At 41.9% G+C, this 17,828-nt stretch overlaps 1 protein-coding gene across 4 annotated transcripts in view; it reads left to right on the top strand.

The window, feature by feature from the left end:
* Positions 1 to 17,828, top strand: part of EPB41L4B (erythrocyte membrane protein band 4.1 like 4B) — a 592,948-nt gene that overhangs the window by 192,107 nt on the left and 383,013 nt on the right. For all 4 annotated transcript variants that reach the window (XM_075826848.1, XM_075826847.1, XM_075826846.1 and 1 more), the window contains exon 14: positions 10,522 to 10,555. In XM_075826848.1, coding sequence (XP_075682963.1) covers positions 10,522 to 10,555 — 34 coding nt within the window. The remainder of the gene's footprint in view (positions 1 to 10,521; positions 10,556 to 17,828) is intronic.

Genomic DNA, 17,828 nt, shown 5'->3' with positions numbered 1-17,828 from the left:
GTCCGCTCCAGCCTGCTTGGATGACGTTTTAGGCCATGTGACTGGCTGCAGCGGTCCCATGGGATACGTCTTCCTGGGAGGCCAGGCTGCACGAAGGAGGGCATTCTGCTTATTTATTTATTTTTTCCTGCGTTGCGATTTTTGCAGCGTAAACGCTGCAAATATGCCTTAAAAGTCGCAACACACGGCTTTCTGTTGCGGGTATTGTCTCCCCATTGAATTCAATAGAGAAAACCCGCAGCAGAAAATCAATGAAAACGCAGCATAAATTGACATGCTGCAGAATGAAATTCCGCACCACAGGTGAATTTATTAACGCTTACGCTGCATTTTTTTTCGTAGCGTGGACATGTGACTTACTAAATCTTACCCACTATTCTGCTACTGTAAAAGCAGCGGAGTTTCCGCACAGAATTCTGTTGCGGAAATTCCGCAGCGTTTACGCTACGTGGGAACTCGGCCTAAAGCTTAGGGGGGCGAAAGGCAGTGGGGGGATTGAAAGATCTATCTTAGGAAATAAGGTGGGTTACTTGATTACATTTTACTCTAGTAGACCCTGTAGGATAAGCTGAAGTCACTAATCATAGCTCTGCACTAGCGTAAACGGGCTGCAAAGTAGACAAAACCCAGAAAAAAAAAAAGATCCTTTTTAAGTCCTATACGTTGCGATCAGACTTTTTTTTCCTGCACATCCTACGGATGCTTGATCGGCTTCAGAGACCAATTTGGAGACCAAGTCAACACCTTGAACGTTTTGCAAAAATTTGTTTAGGAATTGTTTAAGGCACATGACCATGTGGTAGGGAATATTATTCTGCTGAAAAAGGCCACTTCCATTAGGGAATACAGTTATCATGAAGGGGTGTACTTGCTCTGCAGCAAGGTTTAGGTAGGTGGTATTTTGTTAAAATAACAGCGACATGAACACCAGGTTTCCCAGCCGAACATTGCCCAGAACATCACACCACCTCAGCCGGCTTTTACTTCTTCCCAAAGTGCTTCCTGGTGTAATCTCTTCCCCAGGTAAGCGACGCATAATGCACCCTACCACCCACATTATGTAAAAAAAAAATGTGATCAATCAGACCAGGCCACCGTCTACCATGCCTCCATGGTTATGTTCTAATTCTCATGTTCTCATTGTAGTTGCTTTTGGGGGTGGACTGGGGTAAGCATGGGCACTCTGACTGACTGGTCTGCGGCTACACAGCCCCATATGCAGCAAGCTGCAATGCACTATGTGTTCCGACGCCTTTCTATCAAATATAGTATTAACTTTTTCAACAATTTGTGCTACAGTAGCTCTTCTGTGGGATTTACCCGACGGGCTGGTCTTAGACCCCTATGAAGATTAATATGCCTTGGGCACACATTACACTATTGCCCGTTCACCGGTCGGTCTTCCTTGGACCACTTTTGGTAGGTACTAACCACTGTATAGTGTGAACACCCCAATAGACCTGCAGTTTTTGGAGAGGCTATGACCCCGTTGTCAAATTATCACAATTTGGCCCTTGTCAGTCGCTTGTCATTGTACACGTTATCCATTATGTATTGGTATACAGTTTCCGGACCATATCTGCACTCCAACTGTAATAAAAAATGGTTGTTTCTCTTTTAGGATGTGTGTATATATATATATATATATATTTGAAGTGAAACGTTGCTTTTGCTGGGTGAATAAATGTTACATTTTTTGCTTTGAGTGCTGCTTACGTGCTCCTTTTTTTTTTTTTTACCCTCTATATCTTATGGGGAGACGTCACTCCTCACATTTGAAGCCCAGCACCAGCCTTTCTTGTTTTTGTTTTTTTTCGTTTTTTTTGACACGGTGCTGCTCCTAGTTTATGCTATAGATGCTAGAGATTTATGCTAGAGATATATATATATATATATATATATATATATATATATGCACACATTCTACTGACTAACTGCAGATGAATGATCACAATGAAATAATATTGTGTTGACAGTTTTATTTAAATTGGTATATTGAAGGCCTGGTATTACTTGAAGGGTAAGCGCGTATTAGCATACAATAGGCTAAAATTAGGATGAAGCAACCGCATGTGTTGAAGCATTCTTATGGCAACTGTTTCCTTTTGAGTAAACAGATTGATACTATAATTGCATATTATCTAGCTAAACAATTTCTCATCGGTTTTAATGTACTGAGCAATATCAATGGTAGCGCCCCGTGATGCTAGGTTTATGCATCAAATAAACTGTACTTCACAGATGGCATTTATTCAGTACTGTATTTTCTCAGACTTTTCAGGTACTTTTGTTTACGCATCTAAGGTGCACTAGCTGTTTTGTTTTTTTAGGCTATTTTACATGGCCGACTATACATGCAGTAATTCAGATGCTACTGAGGCTTCGTTCACATCTGCGTCGAGACTTCGTTTCGGCGTTCCGTCTGAGCTTTCCCTCAGAACGAAGCCTTGGGTGGCGGATCTGGTGCAAATGGTTTCCGTTTGTCTCCGTTGTGCGAGGGTTCCGTCGTTTTGATAGAAGCAATACCGTAGTCTACTACATATGGTTTCCGTTTGTTTCAGCCTGGGTTTCGTTCTGATGGAAAGCTCAGATGGAATGCCAGAATGGAGCCCTGATGCAGATGTGAACGAAGCCTAATTTGAGCAAAAAATAACCACTGTAGCTGTAGGAATGTACAAAATCTATTTACAAAGGGCAAAAACATGTGCTTATGTTGACCTTTCAGACATAGACTGCACATTCTTTTAACCAGTTTGTGCCTATTAATAGAAAATTACCATATTAATGATTGCTTTATAAAGTGCTTAATGGAGGGTACTTAAGTAAAAAAAAACAAAACATTTTTTAACACATGGTAAAAGTCAGTGTGCCGTTCTAACCTTCGTTTCAACTTTTTTTTTCCCCACATAATTTTAATGGTTCAAGCTCGCATAACAAACTTTGTAATATATCTCACAGAAAAATTCTCCTGGTAAAATCTGTCTTGAGAGAGGCAGTGATGAAGATTGATTGTCATCGTACCGCTGCTTCCCATAGATGTCTATGGAGTGAGGGTAAAGGAAGATGTAGCAGAGAGCTACACACACAGTGGCGCTGCTGCTTCTATTAAAGGGGTTGTGCCATAAATAGAAATGGCAATGTATAAACTCTATACATTTTAGAGTAACTTTGTAAAGTATTGTTAAAAAAAAAAAAAGTTTCCTTGAAGAAATATGGCAATTATCTGCTTGTAATAGCACCCCCTGGTGTTCAAATGTATGTCACTTCGTGTCATTCTTGTAAAGCTCTGTTAGACGTGCAGCTCCTGCTCTCATTAGTGAAACAAACAGAGAGAAAACCCAGCATGGGCAGTAAGGCTACATTCAGACGAGCGTAGTTAACCTCGGGCATGAAAAACTTCAGTTTTTCACGTCTGAGGTGCGGAGCGCATTGTCACGGATCCCTCATAGACTAGAGTCTATGGAGGGATGCGTGACATGCAGTAAAATAGGACATGTCCTATTTTTTGACGGACCCTTCACATTGAAGTACCTGAGCTTGTGCGACGGCCGTTGTTTTAACGGCTGTCACACGGACTACATATACGCTCGTCTGTATGAGCCCTTATTAGTATACAGACTACAAGCAGTGAGAAAAAAAGCCATTCGATAAGCACTTCACTGCTTGTGCTAAACAATAGTTACTTTCTCTGTCCATAAGGAGGAGAGCAGCACGAACTGGTGGGGTTATCTAATGGCTTTAAGGGTATGTTCACACAACCTATTTTCGGCCGTTTTTCTGGCCGTAAATGGCCGAAAAATCAGAAGCAGAACGACTCCAAACATCTGCCCATTGATTTCAATGGGAAAACGGCGTTCTGTTTCGACGGAACATTTTTCGCGGAGTTTTTTACGTGTAAAAAAACTGCCGCGAAAGAAGTGCAGGACACTTCTTGGGATGTTTTTGGAGCAGTTTTCCATAGACTATTGAAAAAAGCTCCAAAAACGACCGTGAAAAACGCAGCGAAAATTGCAAGTGGCACAAAAAATGTCTGAAAATCAGGAGCTGTTTTCTCTTGGAAACCGCTCCGTATTCTGAGACGTTTTTGACTCTGCGTGTGAACATACCCTTACCCTTACTGCTTGAAGTCTGTGTACTCTAAGAGTATGTGCACACGATATGGACCATTACGTCTGACATTACGGAGCTGTCTTCAGGAGAAAACGGCTCCGTAATTTCAGACGTAATTGCATGTACTCGCATTTTGCGAGGCGTCATTGACGGCCGTAATTTGGAGCTGTTCTTCATTGGATTCAATGAAAAACGCCTCAAATTACGTCCAAAGAAGTGTCCTGCACTTCTTTGACGAGGCAGTCATTTTACGCGTCGTCTTTTGACAGCGACGCGTAAAATTACAGGTCGTCGGCACAGTACATCGGCAAACCCATTCAAATGAATGAGCAGATGTGTGCCGACGTATTGGAGCCGTACTTCGCGAGATCATGCTGTGACGGGACTTCCTCCCACAGGGCCTTCACCGGACCGACGGAAGGGTCAGTAGACCTCGCCTCCAGCCGTGCCTGGACATTTATCCAAATCTGCAGCGGCTGGAGGCGATGTCTGTTCAGTCTTCCGTGGCTCCGGTGAAGGACCTGTGGGAGGTTGCGAGATCACGCTGTGCATTGATGACCAGCTTGTTTCACAGAAGAGAAGTGTATGACCCTCTTTGGTCAGAGTCATACACTTTTCTTTACAACGCCCACATGGTGAATAGAAAAAAAACGCCCAGTTGGGCATTAAGGACAAATTAGCATAAAACTAAAAATTATCATAACTTAAAGCGCTTATTATATTATGTAGGATATAGGGCAGTTATAAAGTGGTGACAGAGCCTCTTTAAGATGTCTGTTTCTTTAAAAATAAAAAGTTTGTAGTTTAGCTCACCCTTGGTGCTTGGACTGAGAGGCTTGCATGAGGCAATGCACGGAGCAGTACGCTGAGCCGGTTTCAAGTGCAAACTTGTATACTTGGAATAGAGCGAAACACCAGCAACCGCATAGTAGATAGAAGATAAAAACTTTTAATGAATAAATATGATAAAAACCATATGTGCACGTATGAGAAATGGAAGAAAACCGCTGAAGCATTTCGGACACAGTTTGTCCTTAGTCATAGCCTGTTTCTTTAACTGTATTCTACTGTGCATGCACATCTGGCATTCTCTAGAATGACGTGCAGAGACATAGACATTTGAGCACCAGGGGGTGCTATTACAAGCAGATAATTACCATATTTCTGCGACCAAAATTATTTTTTTAATAACAATACTTTACAAAATTACTCTAAAATGTATACTGACAAATCACTGAAAGTGATTTGTTTGTAATAGCAGTGTACGAACTAGCAGTACGATGGGGACCCTTGATGCGGGTTGCGAGCTTGTGTATTTTTGCCAAAATATTGCAATACCTCATGTTTATCATTGATATTTATCGTGTATCATGGATATCTTTTCAGGATGCAGCCGGGTCTAGTGCTGGAGGAGAATGGTGTGTCCGTATATTGGAAGGTGCTGGGCAGCCCGCCTTGTCTAATATTATGGCTATGACGTAGGCTGTAAGCCAGCATGGTGCACTAGATGCACCCATGTGACTAACACTTATAAAAGCTAAATTTGTGTGCAATGATAATACTAAGCAGCCACCCCCCTCATGAATAGTAGTCGTGTGAGTGGGTGTTTTATCAGTATATTGCACCTGTGTAATCTCCCTCTATGTAGCATTGTGTTTAGTCTGCATTCTGTTGGGAGGTGGTGTGTATACCTGCCCTCGTGAGTAAGTATGGCCTGTTCAGTGATTTTAAAATGTATATTTAGTTTATATATTGCCATTTCCATCGATGGCACGAGCCCTTTAAGTCTCCTGATTACTGCTGTATAATATCCTCCATGCTGCTTCTGTGTGGGGGTGTGCGAAAGTGGAGCAGGACCTCCTCTTCCTCTCTGTATGTGCTGTGTATGGTAGACATCAAAGTAGCTAGTCTTTGCCCATTCTGGAGCGGAGTTCAGGGAAAACGGACAATTCCAGATGAAGCCTGCTGTGCAGAAAACTGGCAAAAGAAATACAAAAACAATTCCTAGAATTATGTACATCAGAAATAACACTACTTCTCACACACATGACTGCTTATTCTGACAATATACCTAAAGACCACGCTTACCTTTTTAAAGGGAATGTATCAGAAAATGTAATTTAATATTTTATTAAATCTTTTTCATAAAACCTTTGTTTTTACTCAGGCCACTAAAACTGTCATCATACGTTGACACTTCCTGTTTTTGGCATCTCATTGACAGTTTAACTTTATAGGCCCTATTACATGGGTCAGTGATCAAGCAAACTAGAGTTCACACGAATAATTGCCCTGGGATTGTTCATCGGCTGACTGTTTCCCTGTTTGCAAATGCTCGTTAATCGGCTCATCCGCTAGTTTATGTGGCCAATAGAATGGTCGCTTGTCGGCGGGACATCTCCCTGTAGAAACAGGGAGATGTGCTGCTGTCATGGTGGAAATGTATGGGGACGAAAGATCGTAGTAACAATCGTTTGTCCCCAAACATTACTGATGATAGCTCCTTGGGTAAGGAGCAAACTAATGCTGATTAACGAGCGGTCTCGTCGTATTCATGGCCCATTTTGGCTCATGTAAAAGGACCGTTTAGAGCAATATTGATTTATTGGCTGCTCTAATGTACTTCTGGAGGCCTTGATAAGGCAGGTTTGTAACACTATACACACAGATCAGGCTTTATATGCAGTTCTTTGTCACTCCCTGGTCTCTGGGGAGGGGGCTGTACTCCATCATTTCCTGGAGACCGTAATGGTGGTTTCACATATTTCAGGTTTTTTTTAGGCAATTTTCCTGGCTTTTTTTTTTTCCCCCCTAAAATACTTCAGCCAGATGTTAAGGCTGGGTTCACACGTGGTGGAATTTCACTTAAATTCCGCTGCGGACACTCCGCAGCGTTAATCCGCAGCGGAGCCGTTTCTGCATTGACTTCCACTTCTATTTAGAAGTGTTCGTTTAGACGATGCGTAACATTCCGCTGCGGAGCATAGGCTGCGGAGCGGAATTTGGTGTCCGCAGCATTCTCTGTCTGTTGCGGAGCAGTGGCGGACTCATGGCGGAATTTCTCCATTGACTTCAATGGGGATTCTAAATTCCGCAATGAAGTCCGCAGCTGTCATGCACATGTTATGTGTGCTGCGGATGCGTCTTGCTTTTTTGCCATGACATTTCTTCATTCTGGCTGGACCTATGTATTTCTAGGTCTACAGCCAGACTGAGGAAGTCAATGGGGCTCCCGTAATGACGGGAGCGTTGCTAGGAGACGTCTGTAAATAGTCACTGTCCAGGGTGCTGAAAGAGTTAAGCGATCGGCAGTAACTGTTTCTGCACCCGGGACAGTGACTACCGATCACAATATACAGCAACCTGTAAAAAAATATAAGTTCATACTTACCGAGAACTCCCTGCTTCTGTCTCCAGTCCGGCCTCCCAGGATGACGTTTCAGTCTAAGTGACGGCTGCAGTCAATCACAGGCCAAGCACAGGCTGCAGCGGTCACATGGACTGGCGCGTCATCCATGGAGGTCGGGCTGGATGCCGAAAGAGGGACGCGTCACCAAGACAACGGCCGGTAAGTATGAAATTCGTTTACTTTCACTAGGGAAAGTGCTGTCCCTTCTCTCTATCCTGCACTGAATAGGGAGAAGGGAAGCACTTTTCCCGCAGTCCGCAGCAGCTAGTCCGCATCAATTTTCTGCACATTTTGTGCAGATCCGCAGCAGAATCTGCAACGCAGATTCTGTGCGGCATTGATGCGGACAGTTGCGGAGGAAATCCGCCACGTGTGGTCATGCCCTAACTGAAAGTTTATATTGAAGAATAAATGCACTTCAAACAATGGGACAGATTTAGTACGGTTTCTGGGTATAAACCGTGTCGAAAAATGCACCAAAGTTTGGTGCTATTTTGATGTTTGCATCGGTCTAGACACTTTTAAACCTGTTGCAAAAAGGGTATGTGGCTTAAAATGTGCATGTATGCCAAAAAACTGGCACAAAAGTCAAATCAAAAGTGGTATAAAATATAGCGTCTGACAGACTGTGAATTTAATTGCAGTGGTTTATGCGATCATGAATGTGGACCAATGATGTTGGAGGGGGGGGGGGGGGTTGTGTGCTTCTGCACAGCATGCTCTAGGTATAGAGTTTTTTTGGGGGCGTTTTCTGGGGTTATTCCCAAAGACTTTTCTATAGGACTTCTAAAATGGCAACATTTTTTTTATAAAATGTAATTAATAGAAAACTGTGATGAATAGAAAAAAACGACACAAATTAAATATCGGACAACGATTAAAACTTCTGACCTGTCACTATGACATGCCAAAAGTCTTTTAAAAGTTGTTACCCTTTAAAAAAACAAAAAAAAAACTGCCTTTTCTTTTTTTAAGCAAAATAAATTCCTCAAAAAAAAGTGTGATAGAAACCTAATAGTCAACTGAATCCCATTTATTGCAGCTTTCATAAGCTGTACTGTCTACACAGACAATATGGAGGCCTCCCATATGACCGCCCCAGCAAAGTTTAAAAACATTTTATTTTTTTATCTTTTAGGGCAGAATTAATAAGTCAGTTTCATTATTTCTCTTCTAGATACTTACATGTAATTAATTCAAATAATATTAAATACATTACAGAGCCCCAGATGGTGATCAAAATGGTCTTGAATGTGCCCAAAAAAGTAAAAATGGCAATATGAATTTACAGTTATGTTGTCATTTGCAACCAGCCCCACTTAAACTATTCCAAAGTTCTAACTTTAAGAATAGCAGGCGCGACTAGCGTGCGGTCCGTGATTACACGGGAAGCGTCATCTCACACAGGCACACATGCTTCCTTGTGACCCAGGAACTGCTCTTCTTCAATCACTGATCAATTCCTGAGCCACTAGAAACAGGAGCACGTCGGTCATTAACCCTTTCATGACCACGGGTCATTAAAGCCCCTGTGTTCAGGTCAAATTTTCAATTCCTGATGTTCACTTCTTTAAACGATAATATCTTTGCGACCGCTGTGAATATCCTAACTATTTTTACTTTGTTTTTTTTTACAACTTATGAGGCTTTCATATTCTAGATTAATTTAATTAATTCCATGTGTTAAATTTTTATTTGGAGCAGACCAATAACAAAAAATGTGAAAAAAAACCACTTGTAATTTTTCTTCATATATTTATCTGTTGTTTGTGTGTGTTTTATTTATATATATATATATATATATATATATATATATATATATATATATATATATATTGTTGCAGCTCTTTAACAGCTAAAGCGTTAAAACATAACTTTTAGTACCTTATCTGCTGAGATAACGAGCACTCTTGCTCCGTTCTCTTTGGGCAGAAGCCGAAGAAAGTCTAAAAAAACCTATCCTGATTTTAATACTGAGAATTTTCTAGTATTGTATCCAGTCCAAGCAATTCTATGTGTCTCCAGGCTGATCTATTTTATCTACACTGATAAATATTAGCAAACTGAAGACAGGTGAATATCACAGAATGGATGTCATTTTAGCCCACTCTCCATTTTAGTGTTTTTAGCCTTTGGGTTTGAACAGTAAATATTTCCATTTCCTGACGACAAAGATTTTTAAACTGGTTCGGAAATTAATACAAGAAAGTTTTAGACCTTTATTATTTACATAAAACCAGAAAACCCCTTCTGCTGGGTTCAGACACTGCAGAATATTTGAAGAGGTTCTGTCACCAGTTTCATACTTCCCTATCTCCTACCTGATCTAATAGGTGCTTTGTTGTAGATAACTACTGTTGTTGTTTTTTAAAAAAAACAAAACCTTTTAGTGACAAAGTTATGATCATTTTAGCATTTATGCAAATTTTTTGTAAAAGCCCAACTGGGCGTTTTTTTTAACTTTAACCAAGTGGGCGTTGTAAAGAAAAGTATGATGCTGAACAATCGGCGTCATACACTTTTTTCTTCATGTCCAGCTTTAGTCACAGCACAGCGGGATCTCGCGGGATCACACTGTGCCGTCACTTACTCCCGCCGTTCCTTCACTGGAGCGACGGGAGAATGACCAGACATCGCCTCCAGCCGCCTCCTGGATCGCTGCTTTTTTTTTTCTTCTGATTGTTGCATGCCTAAGGAATGCAGGCTACAAGCCTTGGGCTTTGTACCCATCATTTGGCTATTTTTATTTATTTTTTCCCCCACAAAAAAAAGTGCTGAGTGCGATCTGTGAACTGTGCATTCTCTGCCAACGATCCATTAACTTTGTATTGGGTTGCCGGAGCAGGCGCAGTTCTGCTCCATTCACATAGGTGATAAATGATCATTATGAGAAAACTGTTTTTATAAAATATATTTATAATAATATTAAACTAAAATATATAATCTATCTTAATAGAAAATGTATTGGAGAAAAACATTAACGTCTTCCTATTTTCTTCTAGCGCGAAAAATGCTCCTGAAATTCAGAACTACCAGGTAAATCTTTATTTTGTTAGTTTTCTTATGTTTGGTACACGTGTGGTGCAAATGTGTATAAGTAATTAAAAAAAAAAAAAAAGAAGCATCGCCTTTTAGGTCTCATGCACACAGCTAATTATTTTGCACGAAGCCTGTACGGAGGCGCACATACCGTATTTTTCGGACTATAGGACGCACTGGGCCATAAGACGCACCTATAATTTGTAGCATAAAAGAGGGGAAAAAGGAATTTGCCTTTAACTGTACATTTCCTGGGTAATCAAACAATCGGGTAAAGATACGATGCCAGCCACAGAAATACAAGTTATTGGCAGCTATAGTGCTCTCGCCCTCCCCTGAACTGACCAGACATCAGAGGTGTGGAAAGGCAGGAGTTAATAGTGATGAATTTGCTTTTGCTGCTGCGCCATTCATAGGAGGGGGCGTGGCTAGAAGGTCCTTGTAGATCCCGACCTGCACTGATTTACTGTGCTGTGTGTACAAACGTTTGTGTTATTTGCTCACTAAACAGTGAGATGACAGAATTCTGTGTAAGATGTGACTGTTCAGTGAGCAGATAACTCAGATTATTTTTTTTACACACAGCACAGGAAAATCTGCTTCCATTACACTGCACTGCAAGGAGCTTTGAAGCACGGCGCTCAGTCTCCTGCTTCTTCATACACTGGCAGCTGCAACACAACATTACAGCACAGCTTCTAGGACAAACCTTTTCGTTTTAGGGTTGGGCCACACGTAACGGAATTTCTGCGTATTTTCTGTCCGGAGTTGCGGACGGTAAATACGCAGCAGAATACAGTAGCAGCAAAGTGGCTGAGAGTTAACCAATCTCAACCACACGTGGATAACATTTTTGAGCACGAATTCAATTGCGGTACATATTCTTCGTACCGCAGCATGTCCATTCCTGCTGTGGAAAGTGGACTGAATTGCTGCGTTTTTCAGAGAAGATATCACTCTTTTCTGCAGTAAAAAACGCAGGAAATGGTGTGGATTTTCTGCAGCGGAATATCTGCTAGTTTTAACGGAAATGCTGCAGAAATTTTCTGCAGCAATTCCGTTGTGTGGACATGCACTTATAGTCCAAAAAATATGGTTCTGCATACTATGGAGCGTGATGTATGGCGTTTTCCCGTACAGGACTCCATTACAAAAGTATTCTGTCCTAGAAGCAAGAGGAAGAACATGGATATGAAATCTGAGGCATACGGAGATACAGATATAGATGACGTGTGGGCTCGAACACCACTGTATTTAAAAAAAATAAAAAATAAATAATTCGTAATTTTATGTTGTAAATGAGCAATGAACTGAATATATAGATAGAGATAGAGAGATATATAGCAAAACTGTGCACCCTTTTAAGAAAAACAAAACCTTGTCTATTCGAAAATTTGTCTTGTTACTAGCCAGTCACACGCAGCAGGTTTTGTTGCAGAAATTCTCAGCGACTGAAAATTAGTTCCTTTCATCTGAAAGAGGTTGTTTCTGCAGCAGATTCGTGGATTTTTGCAAGCTTGATTCAGATGAATTGAACGGATTCTCAGTTGCAGAAAAAATTCTTCAATAAAATCTGCCGTGTGTGACTCCACCCCACGTGTATGTTCACACGCCTTATTTTCAGGTCTATATCGGAGCGTAAAACGCTCGTATTTGAAATATGCCTGCAAACCGCTTCCAATTGATTTTAATGAAAGTACACTGTAGTTTATATGAGGCATATTTTTATGCTGATGAATTAAAAAACGCATCGTAAAAATACACTTAGAAAAAATAGAAGTGACATGTCACTTCTTAAAACGTTTTACAAGCTGGTTTTTAATTGACACTAGAAAAACGCTTCAAAAATATGCCTCGAAATACTCTTCAAAAAGACTTGCAAAAATCAATTACACGAAAAACGCCTGAAAAACGGAAGCAGAACGCCTCCAAACATCCAACTGATTTCAATGGGAAAGACGCCATTCTGTTCTGACGGGGAGTTTCTTTACGCCTCGTTTTCCAACAACAAAAAAAAGACGTGCATGTCACTTCTTGGGAAGTTGCTTAAAAAACGTCTGAAAATCAAGAGCTGTTTTCCTTTGAAAACGACTCCGTATTTTCAGACGTTTTTGATTTTGTGTGTGCACATACCCTAAGGTTCATCCCCCTATGCTCCCCACCAGTGTTCCACCTCACTGCAGCTGGCACACAGAGGGGTCTTACTTGCTGGTTTTACATTCTGGGGATTAACTGGACTTCAGAACAGGTGAGTATTACTTCTCTACCCCCCACCCGTTTTGTACTTGCGCTCTTCGGCTGGTGCATTTTTTACACATCCCTTGGGGGCACTCCTCTTCCTGGCGCAACTGCGTCAGGGCAACTCCTGGCTCACAGCACCACTACAGGTGGGCTGCGCCCTTCTTCCCCAGGGGTATCTTGGGTGAGGACACTGTCCCATATGTCCTGCGTTCCAGGGCTGCCTTTTTCCTTTGCGGGGCAAAATTTTTTGGCTCTCTCATTGGCGGGACTTGCACCCCTGTCCCTGGCTTGCAATTGAGGCACAGCTGTCGCATAACTGCTGGCAACTAATCGCAGCACAGAGAGGGGGCAGGTAATCTTCCACACTCTGCGTCTGACAGACGAGCGGGGACACCGCATCACAGGAAATCTCCACGACGGCTGGTGCTAATATTGTGGTCTTCTTCCTCCAAACGGGCAGGATCTGCTTTTGGCACCCCTTCCTTCATTCCCTAATCCTTCTCAGACACTGAACCAGTAAATTACAGTCGGGGAAGATATATCTAGAACACTCTAGATAACTTCAGACGGCCATTACACTATTCTAAGAAGGTCACAGCTGAGTTTGTTTTTTTATGCAGTATATTTTAAGTGGACTCAGTCACTAGTTTTTTCCTAGTTCCAATTGAGCAACGTGGTGACCCCTATACTGCCATGTCAGACGCCAGAGGAGAATCCTCCCGACAGGTACCCTATGTAGTTCACATTGCTCATTCCACATGTTGCCAGAAATTCTCATGTGGTCAAACTACTCCTCTGTGCAATGCATGCTGGCCCCCAGGCCAAGCATCTGTGGATGTCTTCCCTGTGGCCCAGCGATCTCAGCCACCTCTAGCAATGCTAATGCTGTAGCTAAACTGCACTGGGCTCATTACCTTTTCAGTGTCGTCGATAACCTCTCCAATATCACCCAGTCTATAATGGGCATCTTGGTTAGCCTTGCCGAAAAACCTTATGGGAACTCTCCGTCCACATCTTCCTATCTATCTCGCCTTCCCCTCTAGCGGACCTATTTGCCACCTTCCTCTCACCGGGAAACCTTTACTCTCGGATTTCAATTCGGATCTGGATGATGAGCAATCCCCCAAGTTGGCCTCTACGGTGGACAGTCTCATCACAGCACTCTTACAGATACGGACCCATCTCACCCTGTGAAAACTTTTAACTTCCTTCGCCCCAGGCGATCGCACAAACCTTTTGTCCTCCCTCTCAGTTTGAAGAGATAATATAAACATTCGGATAAGATAATTTGCCTAGATGTTATGTTTACTTTTCCAGAGGATATTTCCTCAAAATGGGCGTAGCCTCCGGCTGTGGATCCTTCAGTCCTTCGTCTAACAAAGACTACTACTATTCCTATGGCAGGCTCTTCTTAAATCTGTGATCGCTTGGACTGCTGCATTGACTTTCTCCAAGTCTGTCTTTGGGGCCACTGGCTCGACCTTGTGGGGTTTCTTTCTCCTTTCTTTCACTCTTTTTCTCTCTTTCTCTTTCTCTCTTTTTCTCTTTCTCTCTTTCTCTCTCTTTCACTCTTTTTCTCTTTCACTCTTTTTCTCTTTCACTCTCTCTTTCTCTCTCTCTCTTTTTCTCTTTTTCTCTTTCACTCTTTTTCTCTTTCACTCTTTTTCTCTTTCTCTCTTTTTTCTCTTTCACTCTTTTTCTCTTTCTCTCTTTTTCTCTTTTTCTCTTTCACTCTTTTTCTCTTTCACTTTTTCTTTCTTTCTCTTTCAAGCTTTCTTTCTCTTTCAAGCTTTCTTTCTCCTTTCTTTCTTTTTCTTTCACTTTCTTTTTCTTTCTTTCACTTTCTTTTTCTTTCTTTATCTTTCTTTCTTTCTCTGATGTTTGGAACAACCTCCCTGCTGAGTTCCTTCAAAATCTCTGTGCCAGTGTACCTAGAAGAATTTAAGCTGTTTTGAAGGCAAAGGGTGGTCGAAACAAATATTGATTTTAAATTTGGATTTCCATTATGTTCATTCACTTTGTATTTTCTTAATTGCTAAAAAAAAAACAAAAAACCTGCTAGCACTTCTATTTTTGAAAGCATTCTTAATTTGCAGCAATTTTCCACAACTGCCTAGAACTTTTGCACAGTGCAGTATATTAGAATTATTCATTTCTTCCACCGCCACGACCACATGTGCCAATGAACGCATGCCTGATTATCCTGAAAGGGAAGAAGCATTAGGGTTCTTACAAAAGCCATCAAAAAATTATTCCTTTTTTTGGGAGAAGTTTCAGGTTTGTTATATTTACTTTGGCAGGTTAGGGTTCCTCGCAGCAACAGTACAATATGGAATGTGATGGACAAGGCAGAATATGTGCGACTGTGTAGTGATAATAGTAGCGGCAACCGGGCAAGAAGTGGCAGCACTACAGTATGGAACATGATGGACTGGCATTATTGAGCCGGTGAGAAAAAGCTAGTCCCCACTGTCACCCATGGCAGATCTATTTGTTTTCATTAGGCAGAGGTGTGTGAAAATCCTCACGGATCACTATCTAATTCATTATCACAAATGTAATGTTTCCACACTTGCGGAGGACAATTTTATCCGCTTCGGTGTGATTATGCAACATGCCACGCTGAATACCCTCTGACAGTACACTGGAGGGTGGACAGGACCGTACACACTGAGCCTGTGCTGGTTATTCTGACCACAAAGCCTTTATGAAGAAAAAAACTCAGAAATCAGTCTAGCTCTACTAATAGTACACTGTATTGTTGCTAGTTGTTGCTGTTATTGTTAGCCAAGTTTGACTCGTATGACTAATATGTAACATTTGGGTGGCACTATTAGCAATTAGATAGATGCAAAATAATGAGTGACGTCACAACTCTATCAGCACCAGGATTCAAATTAAAAAATATATTTGTTTGAAAACTATTTGGCACTTGGACAGAGACTGATTTTATAATGGCGCTGTATAACCACTTGATTCAGAATAATATGGCAATTTTTGGTGGCACTTTTATTAGAAGTTAAATATATGCAAAACAATGAGTGACGTCACTACTGTCCGCAGCACGCTATGCGCATCAGGCAGTGGCATGCTATCAGGATTTGAACCCATTTGAAAAATAATAGTTACTTGCACACAGACAGAAGAATAACGGTGCTGTATAAATGCTTGGCGCAGAACAATACGCTAATTTTTGTTTGCACTCTCACCCTGCGTTTTTTGCCACGGAAACCATGACAAAAAACATCTGAAATCGCCTCCCATTGATACGCCTCGCGGGGAAAAACCTCAATGGGAGACAGAGAACGCGTTTTTAGTCGGTTTTTTGCCTGCGGCACTCAATGGCCCCGGCCGAAAATACGAAGCGAAAAACGTGCCAAAGAGTGCAGGCAGGTAAAAATCTGCCTCAAATTCCTGAAGCAGATTTTTCTACCTGCAAAAAAACAAACTGTGTGAACAGGGCCTTAGATGTGACTTCCCTTATTGTACTGCATATATCTGTCAGCAGGCAGCGGCCCGCCATCAGCGCACCAGGATTAATATTATTGAAGAACGTTTGTGAATAATGTGATGAAGATTGGTGATTCATAAATTAATGTAAGAATTGTATAGCTGCAGCAGCACTTGCTCACAGCAATGTCTAAGGGTATGTTCACACAGCCTATTTTTGGCCGTTTTTCGGGCCGTAAACGGCCGAAGAAGCAGGACGCCTCCAAACATCTGCCCATTGATTTCAATGGGAAAAACGGCGTTCTGTTCCGACGGGCCGTTTTTTTACGCGGCCGTTTTGAGAAACGGCCACGTCAAAAAACGGACCCGACAAAGAAGTGCAGGTCAAAACACGTCTGAAAATACGGAGCGGTTTTCAGAGAAAACAGCCTCTGATTTTCAGGCGTTTTTGAAGCGGAAACCGCGTTGCAAAACTCGGCAAAACGCCCCGAAAATGCCTCCCATTGATTTCAATGGGAGGCGTCGGCGTCTTTTTCCCGCGAGCAGTAAAACTGCCTCGCGGGAAAAAGAAGCGACATGCCCTATCTTCGGGCGCTTCCGCCTCTGACCTCCCATTGACTTCAATGGGAGGCAGAGAAAGCGTATTTCGCGGTGTTTTATACCCGCGGCGCTCAATGGCCGTGGGCGAAAAACGCCGCGAAAATCAGCGTGTAGGGAGAGGAAAATCTGCCTCAAACTTCCAAACTGAATTTTGAGGCAGATATTCCTCCTGCAAAATACTCCGTGTGAACATAGCCTTAATTTGGATCTTCTTTTGAGGCGTTTTTCATAGTGTTCAATGGAAAATCAGCTAAAAAAAAACGCCTCAAGTGACATGCTACTTTTTACGGAGTGTCTTTTTACGCTCCGTTTTTTAAAACAGCGGCGTAAAAAGACGCCCCGTATGAATTAAATGCTGTTTTTCCCATTGATTACAATGGGCAGATGTTTGTAGGCGTTCAGCTTCCCTTTTTTCAGGCATTTTTCGAGGTGTAAATGCCCTGAAATACGCCTGAAAACACTGCGTGTGCACGTACCCTAAGGGTATGTGCACACGATAACTGCAATTACGTCTGAAAATACGGAGCTGTTTTCAAGGGAAAACAGCCCCTGATTTTTCAAACGTTTTTTGAGCAACTCGCGTTTTTCACGTTCGTTTTTGGAGCTGTTTTCATTGAAGTCTATGAGAAAACGGCTCCAAAAACGTCCAAAAAAGTGTCCTGCACTTCTTTGCCGAGGCAGTCATTTTACGCGTCGTCGTTTGACAGCTGTCAAACGACGACGCGTAAATTACAGGTCGTCTGCACAGTACGTCGGCAAACCCATTCAAATGAATGGGCAGATGTTTGCCGACGTATTGGAGCCGTATTTTCAGGCGTAAATCGAGGCATAATACGCCTCGTTTACGCCTGAAAATAGGTCGTGTGAGCCCAGCCTAACACTTACCACCTCTATCCCTCTCTCTAATCTTTGTCTCTATAAAATTATTGTAAATCTAAATATCTATTTTCATCTCTTGACTATATGAAATACAATCACG

The sequence above is a fragment of the Rhinoderma darwinii genome, chromosome 5 (genome assembly GCF_050947455.1).
Source record: "Rhinoderma darwinii isolate aRhiDar2 chromosome 5, aRhiDar2.hap1, whole genome shotgun sequence".
In the NCBI taxonomy this organism is placed as follows: domain Eukaryota; kingdom Metazoa; phylum Chordata; class Amphibia; order Anura; family Rhinodermatidae; genus Rhinoderma; species Rhinoderma darwinii.
Note: the sequence above shows the minus strand (reverse complement) of the source record. Positions and strands in the feature narration are given on the sequence as shown.